This window comes from Bos mutus, chromosome 7, assembly GCF_027580195.1.
Source record: "Bos mutus isolate GX-2022 chromosome 7, NWIPB_WYAK_1.1, whole genome shotgun sequence".
In the NCBI taxonomy this organism is placed as follows: domain Eukaryota; kingdom Metazoa; phylum Chordata; class Mammalia; order Artiodactyla; family Bovidae; genus Bos; species Bos mutus.
In genome coordinates this window covers 13,211,028-13,231,416 of record NC_091623.1, presented here as the reverse complement: position 1 = coordinate 13,231,416, position 20,389 = coordinate 13,211,028, and the positions used below count along the sequence as shown (strand labels likewise).

The window sequence follows — 20,389 nt, the reverse complement described above, 5'->3', positions numbered from 1 at the left end:
TATTTAGAAAAATAATATTATATATGAAATATGGTATTGTAGTGTTCAAAGACCTGGGTTCTTGCTTCAGTTGTAGCTCAAACTTGGGCAAGTCAATTGTTATCTTGGTGCCTAAGTTTATTCATTTATTCAAGTTATCCTGACACAAAATGAAGAAAAGAAGACTGCTATATACTTACAAAGTGATGCTATAAAGCAAGAATACATGTTATTGCTGTTACAGCACACAATTAGTTCTGGAAATTGTCACAAAATGAAGCCATAAATATCGGAAAAGAAACCGTATTTTTGCTATGTCAGATGACATGGAAAGCACCAAATCATTATTTTCAAAAGCACTAGATGTAGTAAGACAGTTCATTTAGGTAACTAGTTGCAAAACATATCCAGCAGAATCAATCTTTAAAGTGAGCATCTATTCTGTTTCTAAAAGGAAAGACAATGTTGCAGATACGTAATTTCACTCCAATATTTTAAATTTAAAACAGCAACCATTAAAATCCCAATTGGGAAATACAGTAACACATGTTTAAGAGAACCTAAAAATGAAAGCCTACATGTGAAGGAAATTCAGCAAAGCAACCACAATTGTATTAGAGTAATGTGATTCTTTTACGATTTTTTTTTCTCTCTCTCCAAACATTAAAGATCAGGGTAATGTTGTCTGTAACTGGAGGCCTAGTCCAAGGCTTTTGAAATAAGCATTTCTGAGTTCAAGCATGAAATTAACTCATAAGAGATCAGAGCAGATGGGCAAATTACCCTAAAAGAGAGAGAACAGCTCCCCAGTCTAACTATAATCAAACAGCAACCAAAAGAGACTGGTCAGTTATGAAAACTCAAAAAAAAAAAAAGATCAGTGGAGGAAATACTGGTGTTGCCCACTACACTGTTTAAGAAAGAGATTTTTACCCTACATACTTTAAACAATTTGGCCTCAAATGGTAAGATTATTCCTACTGCAGAGCAAGATGTATGATGCCACTCTTAGATTGTGCCACTAAATGTTTCATACAACTATACATGAGAATTTGTACTCATTCTGTATTCATGCAATTGTGATTTGTTCACCTACAAAACAAAATGAATCGTGATGACAGAAGCATTCTGATTCATTTGACAATTCTATTCATTATAAGTCAATAAACTAGATTCTGATATATATATATATCAATTTATTAATTATATATATATATATATATATATATATATATATATATATATAGTTTATTTGGCGAAAGGCAATGGCACCCCACTCCAGTACTCTTGCTTGGAAAATCCCTTGGACAGAGGAGCCTATTAGGCTGCAATCCATGGGGTTGCTAAGAGTCAGACACAACTGAGCGACTTCACTTTCATTTTTCACTTTCATGCATTGGAGAAGGAAATGGCAACCCACTCCCGTGTTCTTGCCTGGAGAATCCCAGGGACAGGGGAGCCTGGTGGGCTGCTGTCTATGGGGTCGCACAGAGTCGGACACGACTGAAGTGACTTAGCATAGCATAGCATAGTTTATTAACTATATTATATATATGTATTATATATATGGGGCTTCCCTGGTAGCTCAGCAATAAAGAATCTGCCTGCAATGCAGGAGACACTCACGGGTTCAATCCCTGCGTTGGGAAGATTCCCTGGAGAAGGAAATGACAACCCACTCCAGTATTCTTGCCTGGGAAATCCCATGGATGGAGGAGACTGATGGGCTAGAGTCCATAGGGTCACAAAGAGTGAGCTATGACTGGAGAGACTTAGCATACACACACACACACACACACACACATGTATCTCAGAATATAAATGTCAAAGGATATGTGTGTGTACATGTGTATGTATACATATATTATTTGACATCGCTTAAAGTGGATCCCTCTTTGAGAGATAGCTCCATTCCATTCTATCTGAATCTGTGGGTCAGATACTGAGCTTTATAAATTTACCAATATTAACTCTCTAGGAGGCTTTTCGAAATACACCCTGCCAGTCTGCCCAATGAACCCAAACATCACAGTTAGCCAAAAATGTGCTTTTAAGTGTTAGATGTGCACAATTACTATCATTGTTTAAATTCAACTGATAAATTTATAAAGTATTACAGCTTTCCTTTCTCTGATACTCTTGATAAGCTTTAAAAATGGTGTTCAAAAATATTTAATTCACAAGTGATACAACCTGTTCTTCTTGAAATGATTGCTTAAGATTTGCATATGCTTAAGTGACAGATCATATCATAACACACAATAAATTATGAATGAAAAATCTAGTGTAACTGACTATGAGTCAATATTTATTACAAAAACACAGCATGCTGTTCCAAGTGCATTTTTCTCCTAATCTCCAAAGATAAGCTTTAAAAAAAAAAAAAAACTCTACTTCAGCCTAATCAAAAGACTATGTGAAGGCAATATATCTAATCTTTATCTAGAGACATTTGGGGCCAGAAACAATATGTCAGTAATTCACAGTAGATGACTTGAGCAAATACAGCATTATACTAAAACTAACAGCAATAATGGCTCACAACCACCCTAAAAAGGATTAATACAGGGATATATAAAAAATTAATAAGCTGAAAGAAGAAAAATAAAAGTTAAGCAAAACTAAGTATTTCAAACCAACAAATGCATTTATTTGTTACTCACATAAAAAACTGTGGCTCAGCTGGTAAAAAATCCACCTGCAATGTGGGAGACCTGGGTTCGTTTCCTGGGTTAGGAAGATCCTTGGAAAAAGGCAAGGCTACCCACTCCAGTATTCTGGCCTAGAGAATTCCATGGACTGTATAGTCCATGGGGTTGCAAAGAGTCAGACACAACTGAGAGACTTTCACTTCACTTGACATAAAAAAAGATTATACTTATGAAGCCTGTAGGAAATGACTATTCTTCTCATAAACTTTAAAACTGTCACTAAATTTTAGCAAGGAATCTAAGGATATTGCGTACACAGAGATCAAAAAGTGGGATAGTTAATATTTCACCTTTAAAATAAAAATCCTCATTCCAACAGCTCAATGTATAAAAATCACAAAAATTAACGGGTAGGAAAAATAACTGTATTTAAGATATTAATTCTATTGGTTTAGTCACTAAGCTGTGTCTGACTCTTTGTGACCCCAGAGATTGCAGCCCACCAGGCTCCTCTGTCCATGGAATTTCCCGGGCAAAAATATTGCAGTGGGTTGCCATTTCTTTCTCCAAGGGATCTTCCTGACACAGGGATCAAACCCAGGTATCCTGTATTTTATTTTATTTTATTTCAAGTAGTCTCCTGCACTGCAGGCAGATTTCTTTACCGACTGAGCCATAGGGAAGTCCCCATTAATTCCACTATTTACTTTCTAATTTGATTATGTTTCTGATAGAAATATCCAGTTGGATTTATACAGTATCAGCAAATTTGAGACTGGTGAAAATCTAGTCTTATCAGACATACATTTAATCCTCCTTAATAATGTTGTGCTTCAAAATAAAAGAAGTGAAATCTCTTAACAGAATGAGGCCATATAATTCAAAATGTCATCATTTAACAGAAATTCACCCCCAACTCTGTTTAGTCCTCTACTTCTTAACATCCCAACTCAACATTTGTAGAAATAATGGGTGAATTTGGAAGACTTCATGCTAAACAAAATGACAGTCACAAAAAGATAAACAGTGTTTGATTCCACTTATGTGAGATAACTACAGTAGTCAAATTCATAGAAAGTAGAAGGATGGTTGCCAGAGGTTAGGGTGGAGGGGAATGAGTAGTTAGTGTTTAATGTGTGTAGAGTTTTGATTCTGTAAGATGAAAAGAATTCAGTAACTTGGTTGCACAGCAATGTGAACTGCACATTGGTCTGCTGAGCTATACACTTAAAAATGGTTAAGATGATATATTTTATGTCATGTATAGGTATTCTCCTATAATTTTTAAAATAAATAAATATTTCTTGAAATAATATTTTAGGTCTCTAGAGTCTTTTTCTGAGTTCATTCATTAATTTAATATTAATGATAAATAAATTTAGAGTGTACTTGAAGAATCCATAATTTTAAGACAAACTAGGGGAGGGAAAAAAGAAAGCCAACTTAATTAAATTGAGATATATTATGGCACTTCCTATATGCCACATATGCTTTAAGAGTATGTTCCTGGCTATGAGTTGATAATTATAGAAGTAAGGTGACAGGTACGTGGGAATTCATTATACTATCCTCTTTACTTTTGTATATTTAAAATTTTTCATAATAAGACATTAAAAATAAAGGTTCACTGTATTTCACTTTATTCACTTTTAAGGTTCACTTAAAGGTGACTGTTAGTCACTCAGTCATGTCTGACTCTTTGTGACCCCATGGACTACAGATCTACAGATGCCTCTGTCCATGGGATTTCCTAGGCAAGAATACTGGAGTGGGTAGCCATTCCCTTCTCCAGGGGATCTTTCAGATCGAACCCAGGTCTCCTGCATTGTAAGCAGATTCTTTACCATCTGAAGCGCCAATGAAGGTATAAAGGTAGCTGTGCAAATAAACAAGGTGTGAAATTCAGCAGGGTAGGAGAATAAATGGGAAGGGTGGGGTGAATTTTCTAGTAAGACAGTGTTAAAAGATGGAATACAGTAAAATATGGAAATGTTTTAGAATCTATTTTAAAAATACGAATTTGATGTAATTAGGATATGGTAAAGGGCTTTAAGAAAATCAATGTGAATTAATCAGAAAGACTACTGAAAAGAAGGAATTAAAAAGAAATTAAAAAATCAGGAATCAAAAAAATTTTAATTTTAAATTTCTAAGAATAAAGTAAAATTTAAAATTTTTACTCTACATCTACATAAATTAGGAAATAAGTCCTTTAAATAATCAGCTCCTAAGCTGTTAGGGAAATGATCAAAATATTTCTAGTGTGTTGATATGAAATTTCAAGATATAATCTAGTACATTTAACTGAAGAGACAGGGATTAATGGGGCAGGGGTGGGGGTAAGGGAGCAGAAGGCTTTTAATTCTTCTTTAAAAATAACACACAAAGTAATCTAGTGTCAATTGTATAAAATCTAATCTCAAGATTAGTAGAATATTTTGTTTTCAGTATCTGAATGGTCTCTTTTCCTGTTTCTGCTATACAAAAGTGAGAGAGTAAGTTGAAAAACTATGGGAAATTATTCTATCAATAACCTGTGAAAAGTAGAATCACAGAACTAATTACTCATATCTAGCAAGTAAAAACACGAAACAAAAGAAAAAATTTTAGAAAGCAAGTTGCTTTGAAGTTTTAAACCACACAAATTCCCAAAAAGGGTACTGAATCTAAGACAAGGGTAAGAACATTTGTAATTACAAATAAAGTTTAGGGTGAAGAATAAATTGTTACGACATCAAAAGGAAGCACATATGTAACATACATAAAAGAGAGAACAGTACCAAAATCAAACCTATATACACATTACTCATATTCAACACATGTCATGATTTTGCCACATTTGCTTTATCTATCCCTGGTGTGTTTTTTCTTTGCTAACCTCATCAGTACCATTTTACACCTTAGTCATAATCAAATATCCCCAACTGTCCCCCCCAAAAAGTCCTTTTACAGTTGCTTTGTTTGAGTCAGGATCAAAACAAGGTTCACACAGTACATTAATGCATGGTTCCTGAATTTCCACTAATTTAGAGTAGTGCTACTCCAAGTGTGGTCTAAACTGGTGGCAATTCAAGAACTAATTGTAACTTACCAGCCCCAAAACTGTTCTCAATCTACAAACTCTTTGTTACAGGTCAACAAGATAAATTCAGAAAAGGAAAGTAAGGACTGAGAAACTTTCATAGCAAGCTGACACTGTCAAGACATCCTAGCTTATGGTCAACAGACCCATTTCCTGAACCAGCCTCACCCTCCCATAGTAAGTCTCACATGACCTGAGCTGCACACTAGTTTTCCTCACTAGAACAACATGCTGCTTGCTGCCTCAAGGATATTTTAAAAACAAAACCCCAAAACACCTGGTTCTTAATTCTAAATAATTAGAAATATAATCCTCCTCCTCACTTCTTAACCCTCCCATCAACTTTATAAGGAAACTGGGTCAGTTGTCCTTTAGATTTCTAGATTTTTCTATTTGCTTCCCATGGTGTCAATTAACTTGGTCCTCTATCACTTGACTTCCTTGATTGGTTCTATTTGGGTTCATATTTGGTGGCAAGAATATTTCATAGACTGTGGTCTGTGATACATGTTATAAAACTTCAGAAAGTACATAATATCTGGATACCCTATTTGGGGGCTTTCCTATTGGCTCAGATGGTAAAGAATCTGCCTGCAATGCAGAAGACCAAGATTTGATCCCTGGGTGGGGAAGATCCCCTGGAGAAGGGAAGGGCAACCCACTTTAATTCTTGCCAGGAGAATTCCATGGACAGAGGAGTCTGTTGGGCAATACTCTATGGGGTCACAAAGAGTCGGACATGACTGAGCAACTAACACTTTCACCCTATTTTCAGCAAAGCTAAGATCGATTACTAGGTTCAGATAATGATAGCTCAATCCCTCTTTTGTAAATTCCACATTAACTTTTCATCTAATGTTTTCACCTACTAATTATTATTGACTAATTTCTTTCATTAGGGACTGAAAAGTGGTGATTTTCTAATTGAAGTCAGTTTTCATTCCAATCCCAAAGAAGGGCAACACAAAAGAATGCTCAAACTATTGTACAATTGCACTAATTTCACATGCTAGTAAAGTTATGCTCAAACTCCTTCAAGCTAGTGTTCAATAGTATGTGAACCAAGAACTTCCAGATGTTCAAGCTGGATTTAGAAAAGACAGAGGAACCAGAGATCAAGTTGCCAACATTTGTTGGGTCAAACAGAAAGCAAGAAAATTTCAAAAAAACAACTACTTCTGCTTCATAGACTATGCTAAAGCCTTTGACTGTGTGGATCACAATAAACTGTGGAAAATTCTTAAAAAGATGGGAATACCAGATTGCCTTGCCTGTCTCCTGAGAAACCTGTATTTGGGTCAAAGAAGTTACAGTTAGAACTGGACATGACTCTAAAATTGGGGAAGAAGTATGACAAGGCTGTATATTGTCATCCTGCTTATTTAACTTATATGCAGAGTATATCATGTGAAATGCCAGGCTGGATGAATCACAAGCTGGAATCAAGGTTCCTGGGAGAAATATCAACAATCTTAGATATGCAGATGATACCACCCTAATGGCAGAGAGTGAAGAACTAAAAAGCCTCTTGATGAAAGTGAAAGAGGAGAGTGAAAAGGCCGGCTTAAAACTCAATATTCTAAAAACTAAGATTATGGTATCTGGCCCCATCACTTCATGGCCAATAGAAGTAAGAAAAGTGGAAGCAGTGACAGATTTTCTTCTCTTGGGCTGCAAAATCACTGTGGATGGTGACTGCAGCCATTAAATTAAAAGACGCTTGCTCCTTGGAAGGAAAGCTATGACAAAAAGCTAGACATCATATTAAAAAGCAGAAGCATCATTTTGCCCACAAAGGTCCATCTAGTCAAAACTAAGGTTTTTCCAGTAGTCATGTATGGATGTGAGAGTTGGAAAATAAAGAAGGCTGAGTGCTGAAGAATTGATGCTTTGGAATCATGGTGCTGGGGAAGACTCCTGAGAGCCCTTTGGACTGCAAGGAGGTAAAACCAATCAATCCTAAAGGAAATCAACCCTGAATATTCATTGGAAGGACTTGATGGTGAAGCTGAGGCTCTAATACTTTGGCCACCTGATGTGAAGAGCAGACTCATTGGAAAAGACCCTGATGCTGGGAAAGATTGAGGGCAGAAGAAGTGGGTGACAGAGGATGAGGTGATTAGATAGCATCACTGACTGAATGGACATGAATCTGAGCAAACTCAATGACATAGTGAAGGACAGGGAAGCCTGTCATACTGCAGTCCCTGGGGCCACAAACAGTTGGACATGATATAACGATTGAACAACAATTGCCCTTTTTATGTTTATTGGAATTCTAGGAGCGGGGGGGGGGGGCAGAAAAATTTCACATTTCAAATTAGGCTATTTAGTTACCATGAAATATAGTTCATACAGGACATGCAGGATAAATGCTTATTTCTTTTCCTTTAACCAACAATTTTCAGACCAAGGAGTTGATGCCCTAGATACTCCCAATGGTGTCCAACGAGTTAGGTTTGGAGTCTGTTCTGCTCCTCTCTGTCTGCCTGTTTGTCCCTCTCTTTCTCTCTCTCGACCACTCTCTATCCCCCTTCCTTCTCTAACATTATGAGCTCATGGGTTTTTTAAATATACACAGAAATACCTTCGAGATATAGAGGGCTGGGTTCCAGACTAACAATAAAGCAAATATCACAATACAGTGAGTCAAACAAATTTTTTTTGGTCTCCCAGTATATATAAAAGTTATGTTTATACTATACTGTAGACTATTAAGTGAGCAATAACATTAAGTATAAAAACACAATATATAAACAAAAAATACTTTATTGCTAAAAAATGCTAACCATCATCTAAGCCTTCAGCAAGTCATAATCATTTTGCTGGTGGAGTGTCTTGCCTTTATGTTGATGGCTGCTGACTCATGATGGTGGTGGTTGCTGAAGGTTGGGATGGCTGTGGCAGTTTCTTAAAATAAGACAACAATGAAGTCTACCACATCAATTGACTCTTTCACCAATGATTTCTCAGTAGCATGCAGTGCTGTTTGATAGCATTTGATAGCTGTTTGATAGTCATATCACTGGGTCCAGTGATATGACTCCATGCTTTCATGTTCATGACCCAAGTGTAGGATCCTACAAGCTGCACAGTGTGGCCAAAAAAATAAAAATAAATAAATAAATTGGAGTCTGTCTTCACAAACCCTGCTACTGCTTTATCAACTAAGTTTATATAATATTCTAAATATTTTGTTGTCAGTTCTTCACAGAATCTTCACCACGAATAAATTCTATCTCAAGAAACCACTTTCTTTGCTCATCCATAAGAAGCAACTCATCTTTTCAAGTTTTATCATGAGACTCCAGCAAGTGAGTCACATCTTCAGGCTCTACTTCTAACTCCAGTTCTCTTGCTATTTCTACCATATCTACAGTAACTTCCTCTACTGAAGTCTTAAACCCCTCAAAGTCATCCATGAGAGTTGGAATGAACTTCTTCCAAATTCCTGTTAATGTTGACATTTTGATTTCTCCCAATGAATTACAAATGTTCTTCATGGCATCTAGAATGGTAAATCCTTTCCAGAAGGCTTTCAATTGACTTTGACCAGATTCACCTGAGGAGTTACTATTACAGTCTTATGAAATGTGTTTCTTACAAAATGAGACTTGAAAGTTGAAAATACTCCTTGATCCATGGGCCACAGAATGGATGTTGTATTAGTAAGCATAAAAACAATTTTAATCTTGTTGTACATCTCCCTCAGAGCTCTTGGGTAACTAGGTATGTAGTCAATGAGCAGTACTATTTTGAATGAATCTTTTTTTCTGAATGGTATGTCTCAACAGTGGGCTTAATATATTGAGATGCTATAAATAGATGTGCTGTCATCCAGGATTTTTTGCTCCAGTTATAGAAAATGGGTAGAGTAGATTTAGCATAACCTAAAGGACCCTAAGATTTGCAGAATGATAAATGAACACTGGCTTCAACTTAAAGTCATCAGCTGCATTGCTGCTGCTGCTGCTGCTAAGTCACTTCAGTTGTGTCCGACTCTGTGCGACCCCATGGACTGCAGCCTACCAGGCTTCTCCATCCATGGGATTCTCCAGGCAAGAACACTGGAGTGGGTTGCCATTTCCTTCTCCAATGCATGAAAGTGGAAAGTGAAAGTGAAGTTGCTCAGTCATGTCTGATTCTTAGTGACCCCATGGACTGCAGCCTACCCGGCTCCTCCATCCATGGGATTTTCTGGGCAACCGTACAGGAGTGGGGTGCCATTGCCTTCTCCCATCAGCTGCATTAGCCACTGACAAAAGATTTGATCAGTCTGTTCTCTGAAGCTTTGAAGCCAGGCATTGACTTCTCTCTAGCTATAAAGTCCTAGATGGCATCTTCTTTCAATAGAATACTGTTTTGTCAACACTGAAAATTTGTTGCTTAGTGTAGTCACCTTCATTAATGACCTTAGCTAGATCTAGATAACCTGCTGCAGCTTCTACATCAACACTTGCTGTTTCACCTTGCACTTTTATGTTATGGAAATGGTTTCTTTCCTGAAACCTCATGAGTGAAACTCTGTCAAGCTTCAAACTTTTCCTCTGCAACTTCCTCACCTTTCTCAGCCTGCAAAGAATTGAAGAGTTAGAGCCTTGCTCTGGATTAGGTTTCAGCTTATGGGAAGTTGTGGCTAGTTTGATCTTCCCAACCACTAAAGCTTTCTCCTTAAAGAAAAGCAGTTTCACTTTCTTATTGTTCATGTCTTCACTGGAATAGCACATTTGATTTCCTTCAGGAACTTCTCCTTTGCATCTACAATTTGGCTAACTGTTTTGTGCAAGAGGCCTAAATTTTGACCTGTCTCAGTTTTTGATATGCCTTCTTCACTAAGCTTAATCATTTCCAGTTTCTGATTTAAAGTGAGGCAACGCTTTACTTTCACTTGAACACTTAGAGGCCATTGTAACATTGTTAATTGGTCTAATTTCAATATTGCAATGTCTCAGGGAATAGAGAGGCCTGAGGAGAGGGACAGAGATAGGGTAATGGCCAGTCAGTGGAGCAATTAGGACACACACATTTATTAAGTTCACTGTTAATGGGCAGGGTTCGTGACACTCCAAAATAATCACAATACTAAATCAAACTTCACTGATCACAGATCACCATAACAAATATAATAATAATGAAAAAATGTGAAATACTGTGAAGATTATTGAAACGTGACATAGAGACATGAAGTGAGCAAAGGCTGTTGAAAAAATGGCACTGATAGACTTGCTCGACACAGGGTTGCCACAAACCTTCAATTTGTAAAACATACAATATCTACAAAGTGCAATAAAACAAGGTAACCCTTTAATGGGTTTCAAACAATTGCATTCATTGCTATTTACCATCTTCTGCTCTCCTTTCTTATTGTAGAAAATTCAGAATAATGTATCAGTCCGCTGTGCTGTGCTTAGTTGCGTCCAACTCTTTGCAACCCCGTGAACTATAGCCCTCCCGGCTCCTCTGTCCATAGGAATTCTCCAGGCAAGAATACTGGAGTGGGTTGCCATGCCCTCCTCCAGGAGAATCTTCCCAACCCAGGGATCCAACCCAGGTCTCCTGCACTGCAGGTGGATTATTTATCATCTGAGCCACCAGGGAAGCCCAAGAATACTGAATGGGTAGCCTACTCCTTCTCCAGGTGATCTTCCTGACCCAAGAATCAAACCAGGGTCTCCTGTATTGCAGGGGGATTCTTTACCAGCTGAGCTACCAGGGAAGCCCAAGAATACTGAATGGGTAGCCTATTCCTTCTCCAGGTGATCTTCCTGACCCAAGAATCAAACCAGGGTCTCCTGTATTGCAAGGGGATTCTTTACCAGCTGAGCTACCAGGGAAGCCCCAATATATCAATACTACAGTTTATAGTTTTCATATAGTTTTCTGAAAACCTAACTAGAATTTCATTCAGACCAATCCAGTATACTTGGTGCTAATACACTTTCATAAAATTTTCTGAAAACCTAACTACAATTTCATTCATAGCATTATTTATCTAACAAAAGACACCGAAAATTTCAATCAACCACCTAAAAAAGATAATCATACAATAACTGTCCACATACCAGAAACTACACTGAACTTTTAGAATGCAAATCTCATTTAATCCAAACAACAACCATGTTAGGTATTATTGTTATTCCTATTTTATAGGTAAAGAAAATGAAATTTGGCTACATTAAGTAAATCGTCTAAAATCCAGCTAGTAGAGGACTATGGTAAAGGAAATAATGGTAGAGCAAGGATTTGTACTCAGGTCTAACTCTGAAGCCTATAATCTTAACCATAACTATCTTTAATATCTGATACATTAAACAATGGCTCTTAGGAAGAGTGTACCAACCTCCTGAGGGGTTTGGAGATGTTAGGAGTAGGAAAACAAAAACAGTCCTGACCAAATGTCAATAGAATTAAGCCCCACCAAAAAATACTGATTTAGAAGCATTCTCCTTAATCTGCATACCTCCAGATATAAAAAACTAGGACATTTTGAATATTTTAAGTTTCTTTCTTTTAAAATTTTAAATTATTTATATGTTTCATTCACACTGTTTTTCTCATCAACTCTGCAGAAATAATGATATTTTGCCTTACCTAAAATGTTGAATTACACCAATTGTCTAAACATTAAAAGATAAAATGCTGCTGCTGCTAAGTCGCTTCAGTCGTGTCCGACTCTGTGCAACCCCACAGACGGCAGCCCACCAGGCTCCCCTATCCCTGGGATTCTCCAGGCAAGAACACTGGAGTGGGTTGCCATTTCCTTCTCCAATGCATGAAAGAGAAAAGTGAAAGTGAAGTCGTTCAGTCGTGCCCGACTCTTCTCGACCCCATGGACTGCAGCCCACCAGGCCCCTCTGTCCATGGGATTTTCCAGGCAAGAGTACTGGAGTGGGGTGCCATCGCCCTCTCCAAAAGATAAAATGGGTGGTACCAAAGTGGTTTATGAACAAACCTGAAAATATGAGTGACAGTATACATACTCTTCAAAGAAGTCTCTTTATATAGGGATAAACAAAGTTCTTTTTAAAAATGAGGGGCAAGAAGGGGCAGAGCTGCTGCTGCTGCTAAGTTGCTTCAGTCGTGTCCAACTCTGTGCAACCCCATAGACGGCAGCCCACCAGGCTCCCCTGTCCCTGGGATTCTCCAGGCAAGAACACTGGAGTGGGTTGCCATTTCCTTCTCCAATGCATGAAAGTGAAAAGGGGCAGAGAGAGGCACTAAAAAGTTATATAAGAAACCTTTTGGGGATGATAGATATGCTCACTCTCATGATTGTGGTGAAGGTTCAAGGTCTGTACATACATCAAACTTATCAAATTATACACTTTAAATATGTGTAGTTTATTGTTTGTCAATTATATACCAATACAGCTACTTTTAATACAAAAATTAATTTCTGGAGCCTAAAAAGTAAAAGTTTAAGTATTGTTTCCAAACAGTTCCACAAAGCCTGAGATGTAATAAGGATGGCAGGTTTAAGGAGATAACAAATAACCGATTCACAATTTCCTTCTTAAATAGGGTATACTGCTGCTAAGTCGCTTCAGTCGTGTCCGACTCAGTGCGACCCCATAGACGGCGGTCCACCAGGCTCCCCCGCCCCTGGGATTCTCCAGGCAAGAACACGGGAGTGGGTTGCCATTTCCTTCTCCAATGCATGAAAGTGAAAAGTGAAAGTGAAGTCGCTCAGCTGTGTCTGACTCTTAGCGACCCCATGGACTGCAGCCTACCAGGCTCCTCTGTCCATGGGATTCTTCAGGCAAGGGTACTGGAGTGGGGTGCCATTGACTGCAGAAATTAAGTAGCAAAAATACGAACATTCTAAAATACAGTAGAGAAGGATCTCTTTGCCTGGAGTCCTTTATCCTAATTCAGATCAACAGCATGCATTGAGGCAAGGTGAGAAACCAGTCAACACCAGGCAGACACCCAATTCCAGAAGTCACCCACTGGACACACAGAGCCATGGCATGTGGGTTCAGTCCTCACTGTCTTTGGAAAGTATCTTTTTAAATTAGTTGCCAACATTTAAAAATTTAGATATTACCCTAAATCTTTTTACTTTTCTTGGAAGATCTGGTAAGCTCCTGGGCCCATGTTTCTAACCTGTCTCAGGCCGAGCACCCTGGTCAGCCATAGGCCCCGACTCAGAGTCCACATTGTCTTGTCCCTAGCGGCTTGACCCAGTTACATTACCCCACCAGGTCTTCACAGACTCTTAAGTTTGCAATCCTTACCCTAAGGCTGTAAAGATTTTCTCTGATGAATGTTTTAGGGTTTTTTTGATAGTATCTATAGGCTCATGCCCACATTAAAGAGAATAGTCCTTAATTAGAGGCATAATTCTCACTCCAAAGGGTAGGCAGCTTTTCTAACTCAGCAGAAAGTGGCAGCAAACAAGAAACTAGACTTAGCCATCCCCATCCTTGAAGTAGAGGCAAGGCCAAGAATAAAAACAAATCCTGGAAACTGGCTCTTATGGCACTGCTTTCAAAAAATTCAGTGAAGAAACTTCTGACATATAATTCCCCCCTGGAGATCTTCCCCAAAGCCACCCAACACACACACACACACACACACACACACATATACACACATACCCAACTTCCTCTCTAACCTTCCCCTCCCCCACTCTACTAGGTCCCTGAAAAGGTAAGGAATCTATTATTCAGCCTCTAGCTTAAGATAAAAGAAGAAATTCTTTTTTTTTTTTTAACCTGGTGAAAGGGAAACTTCCCAAAGTATAATCATACAAATTACAGGATAAAATGGGTCAGAAATCTATTCTCATCCAATGAATAAACAACCAACATTTTAACCATTATATATCAGAAGCATTAACATCAAAATCACAAAGAAGACAAAGAGATCTGTTATTACTATTAACAGTTTTCTACTCAATTCATAAAAATAATAGAGAGAATATTACAAAGAAGGCAAGAAAAAACTCCTCATTTGTAGATAGCCTTACTCTACTTAGAATACACAACAGAAATTACCGAAAAATTATGAAAATTAGGAGAATTTAGTAAGATGAATGGTTACAAAAGTAATATATAAAAATTAGTAGTTTCTTTATATGTTGATAATAATCATAGAAGAAATAAGATTAGAAATTCAAACATAACAGAAAGCAAAATTATAAAATACTCAGCACCAAAAATAATAAAAGGTACTATTAAGATCATATTATCCTAGACTGAGAGACACCTTAAGGGTTTATGAACTGTCCCATCATTAACTTACAGAATAGGGCTGGAATCTACCACAAGAAATTGACTCTATACTTTTGAACCCTGACGTGAAGCCCCTGCCAAAGCTTAGCTGACATACCACCAAGAAAAAATCATGGCTTCTCTCCCCAGTGACAATCTGATCAAGTGAACCTGATCAAGACCTGCATTTCCCTCGCCTCTAGTTCTGAATCATAAGAATCAGCCCAAAAATGTTCACATTTCTCAGATTTCATATAGGAAACAGAGCTAATCAACAGAGACACAAGATTTCACCACTTTTTCACAAATCAGATAAAACATCAAATAGAAAAAACTTACTTATTCTCTAAAAAAGGGATTTCAAAGACCTCTTAAAGAGCTTTAGGCAGAGAATCTTACTAAATATATGTGTGAAAATAAATGAGTATATAGACTTTTTACATTACTATTACTAAATAGAACCAAAAGAAAGAATGTTTTGGAATGTGTTTATATTATTAAGAAATTCCCAAAGATACATGTGTTTATATTATTAAGAAATCCTCCAAAGCTATGGTTTTTCCAGTGGTCATGTATGGATGGATATGAGAGTTGGACTATAAAGAAAGCTGAGCGCCAAAGAACTGATGCTTTTGAACTGTAGTGTTGGAGAAGACTCTTGGGAGTCTCTTGGACTGCAAGGAGATCAAACCAGTCAATCCTAAAGGAAATCAGTCCTGAATATTCATTGGAAGGACTGATGCTGAAGCTGAAACTCCAATACGTTGGCCACCTGATGCAAAGAACTGACTCACTGATGCTGGGAAAGATTGAAGTGGGAGGAGAAGGGGACGACAGAGGATGAGATGGTTGATGGCATCACTGACTCAATGGACATGAGTTTAAGTAAACTCCGGGAGTTGGTGATGGACAGGGAAGCCTGGAGTGCTGCAGTACATGGGGTGGCAAAGAGTCGGACACAACTGAACGACTGAACTGAACTGAACAGTCCTCCATAATTCAGAATTTGTGATTATTTGACCATGGTTTGATGTCTGGATTATCTTTTCACTCTCTGGACAAAAGTAGTTTCCTAAGAAAATTAATAGAATAAACAAATGGTTTGAAGCACCACAGAAGCATCTGTTTACATTTAGATAATTAATATGCTAAGCACTCTTATCTATTAAATTAAAGCAGGTCACCTAAGGACTTTTCTAGATAATACTTCATTAGCCTAATTATAATGAGTATATATAGCTAAAGTAATAAAACAGACATCTGTTTTAAAATATTCTTCAATTTAAGCCTTTTACTAAATCAAACTAGCTTTCGTACATTACTTTCAATTACTGAGGTTTTAAGTGGGGAAAAATAAAAACCTCCATCGAAATAGAAAATAAAATTCTTACCTTTGAAGCTCTCCATTCCCAACCATCACCTATCTTCTGTGAATGTTTAATGAATTCTGCACAATAATGCTGGAAGGTTTTTTCTCCAAAGAACTCATTTTCTTCCATACTAAATGAGAACTGAAATATAAAAACTAAGTATTAACATCAGCTGTGGAATGAACACTGAAAGGAATCCTGCTAATTCATGTTATTTCTTTAAACAAACCAAAATTTGGCATGTACACTGGAAAATAACCTCAGAGCCATTCAAAAAAAAAAAAAAAAGTGTTTTGTTTCCATCTTTCTCTCCCTATCCCCATCTTTTAATCAAGAAGAAAATGTGATCAACATGAAAACTCAAAACCTAGTTTTTGAGTTGTAACAAATACATATCTATGGTTCAAAAAGTCTAGTTTGTCCATAAATTTAGTTTCAAGTGTTTATATTATCTCCCTTCTAAGTTAATGCTTCCAAACAACCTCCTCAGACTTCCTTCTCTATCTCCCACCTTAGCTCTTATATAAACAGCATGACAGTGATTAGTGGAGCGGGGCCATTCTTCCCACTTTATTCAAGTTCAACTCACTAACAAATGATGTTTCAAAGCCTAAAGTAACTGTTTCACAAGGTGTAAGGTTATGATCACCTAATTAATTATCTACTTTATTGATTCAGCAAATGTGACAAATCAAGGATTATCCATATATTTGTTACATAAATCTGTCCAAAACATGAAATACTGTTTATACAAAGAAAACTTTAGAACATCTGAAAGGAAACTCACAGATTATATAGTTCCAGTCTCCTAATGAGAAAAGTTGGACCAAGTGAATGCCCACATTTTCTTTGTTAGTGATAAGCATCATCAGACAATTTAGCACTTGGTAACTGCTTACTATGTTAGGTACTTATGCTGGACACTTCACATTCCCACTTAATCTTCACACAACCCAATGGCTGTTGCTGTCCTCATTCCTCAAAAGAAAAAGGGAAAGTAATCTGTTCAAGAATGTAGTTGTTGTTTAGTCCGTCAGTCATATCCAACTTTTTTGCAACTACACAGACTGTCACCCACCAGGGTACCATGTCCATGGTATTTCCCAGGCAAGAATACTGGAGTGGGTTGCCATTTCCTTCTCCAGGGGATCTTCCAGAACCAGGGATCGAACCTGCATCTCCTGCATTGGCAGGCAGATTCTTTACCACTGAGCCACCAGGAAATCTCAAGAATATAAATGAGGAAAACTCAAAGACACAAATGAAGAAAACTTCAAACCCCAGTTCGACTCCAGGGCCAAAGATCAATCTATACTAGCTGATTCCCAGTACAGTGTTCTTTCTGATTATTCAAATTTACTATGACCTACATAAGAATTTGTTCATTCATCCAATAAATACATATCGAATTTCTACTAAGTAGTAGGCACCATGCATAGACAAAGGTTGGATACACAAAAATGAAAATATATATAATCCTTGCTCTGTAAGAACTTATCTTGCAATGAAGGAGATAACCAGTAACAATAATTACAGTAGAAACTTTCTTAACCAAGTACCACTCAAGATTAAATGACACAATGTCTACTCCCTCTATAAAACACTGACTACAGCATGCTTATTATGAAGCATCTCTGCTCCTATCAGTTGAGTGTAAAGTTCACAAACCACATTCATGTATCATAAATACATACTTTAATGCAACACAAACCAAATCAGTAAAATGTAAGTAAAAAAAGATAACTGTTATTTCTATGATGTAGACTTTATAAAGACTCGGAAAGATGATAAAGGCAAGTCTTTATATGAAAATATATACTACTGAACTAGTTATAGGCAATACAACTGAAAAGACTGACTCAGGGGAAAAAAAATCATACAAACCAAGGATTCTGCACTCAGACTGTTGCACAAGTGGCTTATGTTCTTTCTTTTAAACCCAAACTAGAAATTTAGAGAATGCATTCCACATTCAGTATAATTAAGAATAAACAATGAATTCCAATCAAGTACCCATACTCAAAGAAAATGCCTTGGTAATACATGGGAAAACTGGCAAATGAATATATTTATATGTTTTAAGTTAAAATAAAATGTTTTAAGTACATAAGTATAATTTTTCTAATTCTAGCTTTAATCAAATTTTTCAATTAAGACCTTACCTCTCAATTCTGATAGCACTGGAAAAAAGGACTTCAAGTTAAAGTATACAATGGAGCAATGCACAGATTATGATAGGCACAAGAAGAGTCCCTAACAAAGAGGGGAAGGTGTGGGAAAGTGTGGGGTGGGAGTGGAGTTGAATCTGTAAGGTACATGTAGGAGTTTTTGCAGGGTAACTGTCAGTGAGTGAATCCCAGGGATTGGAAGAGTGGTCCATGCAGGGAGGATGGTGTGAACCAAGGTAAGTAAGGGTGTAAAGAACTGCAAGTTTGATGCCACCAACATGATAATAAGGTAAATATACGAAGAGGGACTTCCCTGGTGGTCCAATGGCTAAGACTCTGCACTCCCAATGCAAGGGGCCTGGGTTTGATTCCTGGTCAGGAAACTAGATTCTACATGTTGCAACTGAAAAAAGATCCTGGGTGTCACAACTAAGACCCAGCACAACCAAATAAACAAATAAAAATATTTTGTTTTAAAGAGATAGGCAGAGAGTAAGGGCAGGTGCAGATAGTCAAATCCTATGCAAGTTAAATCTGTCTGCACCCACTAATGGAGCAGAAATGGATGGGAAGGGCCTCAAAGGTGCCAGAATGACTAGTAATGAACTTTCTGACAGGAGGCTTGTGTGCCATGCCAGAGTTTGAACCATTTCCATAGGAAACAGAGAATCAGAAGTTAGAGCTGAAAAGTCAGAACGGTATCGGTGGTTGGGCTTTCCTTGTGGCTCAGCTGGTAAAGAATTCGCCAGCAATGTGGGAGACCCGGGATCGATCTCTGGGTTGGGAAGATCCCCTGGAGAAGGGAAAGGCTACCCACTCCAGTACTCTGGCCTAGAGAATTCCATGGACTCTATAGTCCATGGGGTCTCAAAAAGTCCCACACCACTGAGCGACTTTCACTTTCACATTCCATGGAGTATGTATCTAAAGGGCACAGCTTGAGGGCAGGGAGGAGAGTTAGAAGCTGTTACAGTGGTCTATGAAAGGTCATGAGAAGCTAAACCCAGGCAATGAAAGGGAGCAGAAAGAATTGTTGTTTTAGTTCCTGAGTCGTGTCTGACTCTCTTATGACCCTATTAGACTGCAGCCCACCAGGCTCCTCTGTCTGTGGGACTTTCCAGGCAAGATTACTGGAGTGGGTTGCCAGTCCCTGCTCCAGGGAATCTTCCCGACCTAGGGATGGAACCTGCATCTCCATATCTCCTGCACTGCAGGCGGATTCTCTACCACTGAGCCACCATGGGGGATGCCCCGCAGAAAGAATATGGATCTTCAATTATGGACAGAGGCCAAGATGAACTTAAAAGATCTGAAATTCATTTGTTTAAAAGAGACAAATGAAACCATGAGAGTAAATATTGCAAGCTGGAATGCATATGGCAGATTCTTAATATGGCTTCTGGTGGATCATGAAATTTTACACTAAATTTTGTATGTATACTCCTACCTATATTTTGAAAAGGAAAGATTCTAAAATTTTCAACAGATTGCTTGAGGAGTCTTAACCAAAAAGTTAAGAACCTCTGTGCATAGTGAAAAGAGCAGTGGGTTGAGAAAGAAACCTTTAGAGCAGCAGCACTTAAAGGGACCTATAGAGGCAGGAGAATAAACACAAGAGCTAGAGAATAAGGAAGGAGGCATTAGGAGATCCCAGGAAGAGCAATGCCACAGAGCCAGGGAATAAAGGTTTCAAGGGAGTAGACAATAACTAACAAAGAACCAACACTGTCAAAAGAAAAGAGAGACCATTAAGAAAAGGGCTGAAAACATGTATGGAGCTTGAAAATGAAGCAGTCATTGATGCCTTAGTGAGCAGTTTCAGCAATGGTAGAGAAAGCAGGTTGTGATGGGCTGAGGAGAAAACTACACGTGCAGAAATAAGCACAAAATTTGTAGACTACTTTTCAAAAAATTTGATTGGAAA

The 20,389-nt window shown here is 37.7% G+C and overlaps 1 protein-coding gene across 3 annotated transcripts in view; it reads right to left on the bottom strand.

Moving 5' to 3' along the window:
- The window catches only part of ATG10 (autophagy related 10), a 275,884-nt gene that overhangs the window by 242,695 nt on the left and 12,800 nt on the right, over window positions 1-20,389 (bottom strand). For all 3 annotated transcript variants that reach the window (XM_070373075.1, XM_005903763.2, XM_070373076.1), the window contains exon 2: window positions 16,319-16,438. In XM_070373075.1, coding sequence (XP_070229176.1) covers window positions 16,319-16,334 — 16 coding nt within the window. In that variant the 5' untranslated portion in view covers window positions 16,335-16,438. The remainder of the gene's footprint in view (window positions 1-16,318; window positions 16,439-20,389) is intronic.